Genomic DNA, 6,905 nt, shown 5'->3' on the forward strand with positions numbered 1-6,905 from the left:
TGAATACTGTCTTCACGACGTTTCACGAGAAAATGTTAATTATAAAGAAAAGAACTGAGGAAAACTTTCAGCAACATCGTCACGTCATCATCCTTTTTTCAGATGGTAATAAATTAGCTCCACAATTTCTTTTTTTCTTTCTTTTTTTCAGAAAACTGATTTTGTAAAAGGCAACTTAACGTGCTGTGGTGTTTTATCACAGGTATATATAACATGGGAGGTTCACCTGAACCCACTGTAAAAAGCATAAAGAGAACTGTGTATATGAATCCTGACATTGTAGAGGGAGAGAAGGCCAGAGGAGATTATCTTGGTGAGTTTTCATTTTAAACATTGCTTTTTTAAGAATTCATAGATGCTATAAATATTACAGCTGGTTAATGCAAGGGAATTTGAAGTTTCCTTCAGTGAATACAGGTCACAGTGCCCCCCCCCCTCCCTTCCTGCAGGAGCTACAAAAGCAGATGCATCAACTCAAAAAGACACAAACTGCCATTATAAAAATATTATTGCACCATTTCAGTTGAAAAAACGAGCAAGAGCTGGTTTTAACCATCACCACTTGCACCATTTCAGTTGAAAAAACAAGCTGGTTTTAACCATCACCATGATTTCTCATTCCCATTTTTATTACATGTGTAAAATATGGATTTTTTCCTTATTCCTCCACCCAGGGAGGCGTGCTTCATACATTAGAAACCACTGAAATGGACAAGTAGCTTAGTAGTTCAAGTTCAAATTTTCTAATCTCCCCCCTAATTTGCTGATGTCCGCCTAGCGACCCCTGGTTTAGAGATTTACAAATTGCCAGTGGATATAAGACAAACACATTATGGGGAGGTAGTTACTAAGGGCCAGCTGTACAGTGCCAACTCCATTATTGTTTTTAGAGCTTCCATCTACTTCCATCAAACATCACTGACTTGCAGCAAGGATTCAAATCTACTTCATGTAAAACTTGAGATTCCTACACTCTCTGCCGACAAGTAACGTTTCATTTAATTAGAAATGTAGCACCCTCCCAGAATGATCCTGACATGAAGTGTTTCATGGAAGAGGAGGGTTGACTTCATCCTGTTGTGTTTCATTGTTTCAGACATCTATGTCTTCGCCATCGGAGCAGAGATCTACGACGACGACCTGCTGCGTCTCACCACAGGCAATGGTGGACCTCATTACTTTAGATTAAATGACGTGGATAAAAAACTCAATCAAACCTTTGATGAAATGATTGGTAAGGCACGTCGGCTGGTGAAGTCACTAAAAGTCAAATACCCCCTTCCCTCCCCCATGTTTCCTCATATTGAAGCCTAACACCTATGTCTACTCCTATGTCTAAGTTTGAGATGCAGTGTGCAGTGTATGAGCAACAGAGAATATTAAAAATCACTAATGGGTCTTCAGTGTGTTTCCACATCAATGACTAAACTTCATTTCCAAATAACAACATCTACTTATTTTATTTTTTTCCTACTTACAGATGAAAGTGAGGTGGTAGATCTGTGTGGTCGTCACACACACTATGACCTGGATGGCACTAAAGAGAGCAAAAGAAAAATGTATCCGTGGTGGGCGTATATCGTGGTGCAGGTGAGTTCTGTTTCTGCCTTGAAATCTGATTCTAAATCATGTTGAGAACTAACTTTAATAAAACTAAATTCCTTTATCTTTCCAATATTTAAACCGTCAGAGGGAAAAGAAAAAGGAATGCCTGGGATCTCTTGTGACCAAAAAGTTTGTTCTGACAGCTGCACACTGCTTCACATTCGACGACGAGGCACATCACGTGAAAGTGGAGATTGATGATGCAAATGGCAGATGTATGTATATGAACTGTATATATCAGTGCTCACGCTGCTTTTCATACTCTTCGTGTAAAATTTTTTAAAAAATATTCAGGTTTATTTTGTTTTCCCAGTGAAAGAAGTAGAAAAGATCTATATACACCCCAATTACAACGTCAATGCTAAGAAGAATGAAGGTGTGAAAGAGTTCTACGACTATGACGTGGCTCTAATTCAGCTGAAGGAAGGTATTATAGACCCCAGGTATTCAAGGTAAGAACATACGTAAGCCCAAACGTTCTTTTTGCCTTCTAGAAGTTAAGGTCATAGCGCCACCATGTTGCGTTGTTTATGCCAGCGATTATTCCCACTTTGAAACTAATGAAGAAGAAACACTTTGGTCTCGTCCCTGCACCAGCAGCAGTCTGCGTTTTTACCATTGGACATCCCTGTTCAAGTGCTTAAAAAAAAAAAGAAATCCTACAATGAAAATATAAAACATTTTTTACAGCTTCAGAACATTCAAGGCTCAACCTCAAAGTAGACGAATTACGGAAATATATCGACCACTGATAACAAGGGGATCAAATTAGGAGCTAAGAGTTTGTGATTCTTCTGGTAATGTTCTACCTTTAATCCATGTCCAATGATGTTGTGTATTTTGATCAGACCTATTTGCATACCCTGCACGAAGAACGCTAATGATGCTCTTCAACTGGTGGAGGGAGCCACCTGCAAACAACACGGTTAGTTAAGTTCTCAGGTAGCGTGTTTCCTCTGTATACTTTTATAACGATGTCCTTGTTAGCAATGTAAAAATGTATTTGTTTTCTTCTAATCCAGAGGAGCTGCTGATGAATAATCAACTGGAAAGACTGAGTTTCCTGACCCATTCTGTTGAGGGTCTTGAGGTTAAATCTGTCACTGCTAAGCTTGGTGATAAGGTGAGTTACTCATACTTGTCAGAATTATAATTCTTCGTTAAGAATAATAATATTTATAATACTACCAAGACACCTTAATGCCAATACTATATTTAAGACTGTAATATATGTGACTGTGTAAAACACACACCTGATGGTTCTGCTCTAAATTCTCCACCACAGAGAGATAAATGTATAAGACACGCCTTGGACGCAGAAGGAATTTCACCTGAGCTGGTGAAAGATCCAAAAATCCCAGTGACCGACAACTTCCTGTGCACCGGTGGTCTTGATCCCTACAGAGATCATATAGCATGTACAGGTACGTGTCTGCCTCCTGGCTGTAGACTACAGCATCAACTCCCCTTTCCAGAAAAGTCGATACACCTATTAAAGATTCAATTAGAATACAAATCTGTCATTTGATCAGCAGATTTCTTATCACATTTTCTACTCTAGGCACTTGTAAAATAAAGATATATATTTCTTTCTACAAAATGAACCCATTCCTGATTTAATTTTTTTCCACATTTTTGTTTATTCCCTCAATTTACAGCTTAATTGTGCTGCTTTGTTGTGCAGTAATTTGAATTTTTTTCATATTTAGTCTTTTATTTTATTTTATCAAATTCCACTCTGATATAGTTTTCCTAAGGCATGACTTAATGTTGTTGCCAACATTAAGACATTTTTACCAAACATTTGTAAGTATTTTAAATGTGCTAGGCTAATCCAAACCTGTTTGAATAACTTTTATGTATTTTTGGTTGGTCATGGAATCTTCAACTATTACATCAGCAAATTTTCTGGCTTTTTTTATACCTTGATTAAATATGTATAATATTATTTTGTGACAGGTGACTCTGGTGGTGCTGTGTTCAAGGACTATAAAGAACGCACAATACAGGTGAACCAATGCTCCCACAATCTATCCTGAAACATGTACACTACTACATTAAAGAAGAAGAAGTATGTTCATGTGTAGACATAATATTAACAAACATTATTTTATATTTTATTGTCCAGGTTGCTCTGGTCAGCTGGGGATCCAAGTCTATGTGCCAGAAAGGTGGCAAGGTTGAGTCAGATAGCGAGTCAAGAGATTTTCACATCAATCTTTTCAAGGTTCTCCCGTTCCTCAAGTCTGTCCTCGCAAAAGACACGGACGACTACGTACCACTTGAGTTTATCAAGGGCAGTTAGTTTTGCAGCTGTAATTGGTTTTCTTTTCATAGATCTAAAGCAAAAAAAAAAAAAACAACATTTGTGGTTGAATTACGTCAAACACTGAGTTTAACAACGACAAGAAATTAAATTAAAAAAAGACAAATTCAACAAAAACTCTGAAATGTGAGCCCGTATCACAACCTACGCTCTGTCCTAAAAAGCTTTGATGGATTTTATTTCTGCACAAGCCATAAGTAATGCTTTGCAAATACATTTATTCAGCCATGTGTAAACAGGCTAATAAATCAGCTTTGACCTGAGGACTGGCTTTTATTTCTTCTTGGACGCTGACTCAGTTAAAAAAAAAAGATCTATACATTAATATGAATAGAATGAAACACTGGCCATAGGAGCACTAATGCAATTATTGTGCAATTTTAAAAAACCCTGCTTCATCTTAGTTTGGTTTGATTTGAATGCTGTGTAAATGTATTAATATGTTTTTTAAACACACGTGTTTTTGCACAATTAAACGCAATAAAACATTTTCAAGTGCACAAAAGTAAACAAAGAAAAGACTGTAATCTGACCAGTTTAAATTCAGTTTCTGATCCTCTTTGTATTCTTGTTTTTGTTTGTTTTTTGCTGAATGCTTTCTCCAACCGTTGGTGTTGAACGTGGAGAGCATTACACAAACAACAACGACAACAATTAATCAGTTAATCATTCAATTAGAAATAAACGATCCGAATGAAAGACATACTCCATCTTGCATGATCCTGATGGTAATTGTATGGTTACAAGTACAGCGGCATCAGTTGATATTCAAAGAGCAGCATCACATTCCATAGCAGCGTCTCTACATCATTCCCATGATCCTCTGCTCTTTCAGGTCCACTTCCTTCTTGACTTAATCATGTCTCATCACTTTCTCATTTTCTCCATCTTCCCAGGAATAACATTATTTCACTCAGCCTGTCACTAGGGATTATTACAGCAATTTGAGAGATGGATGGAATATATATATGTGTGTGTATGTATGTATGTATGTACGTATTTCTCAATGTAAAAGCCCTTAAATAAAATAAAGCTCACGACCGTCGTCACTGTGCGGGAGTTTCTACAGTGACTCTGATCAAATCAGAGACATCTTCCTTTTCTGAAGCCATTACCACACCTGAGGCAGAAACCAATGAATGGAAATATTACTACAGCACTTAGAAGGTTTCATCAAAACTCCCCTAATGGCTGCTGCTCTGCTGCTACAGCCGTACGGCTCCACCTTGGGTCAGTCGCTCAGGGCCCATTTCCAGCTCTTTGCGCTGGCCTACGCAATGCGGAGCCTCAGTGTGGCAGCAGGCCAAAACAGAGCCTTCAAACTGGATTTAGTGGAACGTTAACTTCTTTTTTCTGGTGAATGATTAAGCTTTTATCTTCCATAGTGGGTGGGAGATAGAAATAAACCGAGTCTGTCATTCACTGCCTCATCTCTACATCCCACAAATGAGGGCACTGCATTACTATTCTCAAGTCAGAGACGGTTTATGGCTTCAAACCACGTTACTCCACAATGATCTGCAGACCATTATACTGTCAGGATTTGTCTTCATGTAAATTTAGATCCGAGCTCCTCTCTACAAATGCACATCACCATCAGAGAACAGCAGTGGACGGTTCAACATCAACGTTAGGACTCACTGACATCATGGATCCCGTGTGTGTGTTTGGGGGGGGGGTCTGGGGATAGGTGTGTGTGTGTGGTGCTGCTGTGTCAGCTCAGTGATGCACTGGCTCCCCGTGGGAACATTCATCTGGTTTCCCTTTAACTAATTGGTAGAGATTGCAGGGGAGGGGGGGGTCAATTGGATGAAGAAGGGAGGACGAGACTAAGAAAGACAGAGTGTGTGAGAGGAGGGAAGAATGGGAGAGGCCTAATTGAATGAAACCCACTCATGGTCTCAGATGCTGTAAAACTGATCCCAGTGGAGGGATCAGGAACCTCTGTCTGTCTTTTACTGTTTAGAGCACCACCTGATAATTCAAATACCCTGTACTCCAACACAGCTAAAACCCTTCTCAAAGCTACGGCTAAACTGATTAGCTACATTTGGATGGAGCACACACACGCACACACAGAGTCTGTTCTTCACAGAGTTGTGAGGGCTAAACTCTTACCAAAACAATGCTTAATCAAAATCCATACTCTAGCTAGCTAACTTATAACTAAATAACTAACCTGACCCCAATTCTAATCCCAACTCAAATCTTAATCTACATCTGTGTGTGTTCTCAGTCATCCTGGTCACCTTTATTCAAAGCAGTTACATCAGGGTCATCTGGACTGGTTACAATCTTGAAGACATTTCTGCTGAAATGTCTTCAGGCCAAGAGGCCACAAAGCAGTTACATCAGGGTCATCTGGACCGGTTACAATCTTGAAGACATTTCTCCTGAAATGTCTTCAGGCCAAGAGGCTTCTTCAGTTCTAACTGACTGCTGGGAAATTCTGGCATTTAACCTTAGAGAGAACATGAAATATATATTCAGTTGATGTTCACTGCCATAGTATCACCACTATGGTCTGCCCTGTTGTTAAGGTGCAGTTAATACCACAATTTAATTTATATAAACCAACATCTACAGTAAGTGCAGGTTAACTGGGTGGACCGGAGTGATTCGACTGTGTTGACACAAGAGATGTGTTTACCAAGAAAACAAGGTCAAAAAACATATTCTACCTTTTAATTAGAGTCTTAGATTTAAGATTTCTAACATACTGGCCCTGTCACACACACACTCACACACCAGAAAAAACCCTTCTTCACATTGCGCACACACAGCAAATCCCTGATGAAGCATCCCACTGTTTAAACTCTGGCTGATCCGTCTCTCTGCCATCTCTAAATCAACCTTAAGGGCCATTTTAGAGATTACAACCCCTTCAGGAAGTGCATACATACACTTTCTCCACCATTTGTGCTTTAAAAAAAACTGCTCACGTGAAGCAGTGCTGATCTGCTGATCCTGCTGA

General features: G+C 39.1%; 2 protein-coding genes across 2 annotated transcripts in view; one reads left to right on the top strand and one right to left on the bottom strand.

Annotated features, from left to right (window-relative positions):
- LOC103395154 (complement factor B-like) overlaps positions 1 to 4,312 on the top strand; it is a 7,582-nt gene extending 3,270 nt beyond the window's left edge. Inside the window, exons 8-18 of the mRNA XM_008332756.2 lie at positions 1 to 105; positions 203 to 313; positions 1,097 to 1,234; positions 1,481 to 1,590; positions 1,691 to 1,820; positions 1,919 to 2,057; positions 2,454 to 2,530; positions 2,628 to 2,728; positions 2,891 to 3,029; positions 3,565 to 3,614; positions 3,734 to 4,312. Coding sequence (XP_008330978.1) covers positions 1 to 105; positions 203 to 313; positions 1,097 to 1,234; positions 1,481 to 1,590; positions 1,691 to 1,820; positions 1,919 to 2,057; positions 2,454 to 2,530; positions 2,628 to 2,728; positions 2,891 to 3,029; positions 3,565 to 3,614; positions 3,734 to 3,910 — 1,277 coding nt within the window. The 3' untranslated portion in view covers positions 3,911 to 4,312. The remainder of the gene's footprint in view (positions 106 to 202; positions 314 to 1,096; positions 1,235 to 1,480; positions 1,591 to 1,690; positions 1,821 to 1,918; positions 2,058 to 2,453; positions 2,531 to 2,627; positions 2,729 to 2,890; positions 3,030 to 3,564; positions 3,615 to 3,733) is intronic.
- The window catches only part of LOC103395155 (serine/threonine-protein kinase Chk1), a 21,686-nt gene that overhangs the window by 8,858 nt on the left and 5,923 nt on the right, over positions 1 to 6,905 (bottom strand). The window lies entirely within an intron of this gene.

Source organism: Cynoglossus semilaevis, chromosome 19 (genome assembly GCF_000523025.1).
Source record: "Cynoglossus semilaevis isolate Cse_v1.0 chromosome 19, Cse_v1.0, whole genome shotgun sequence".
Lineage (NCBI taxonomy): Eukaryota > Metazoa > Chordata > Actinopteri > Pleuronectiformes > Cynoglossidae > Cynoglossus > Cynoglossus semilaevis.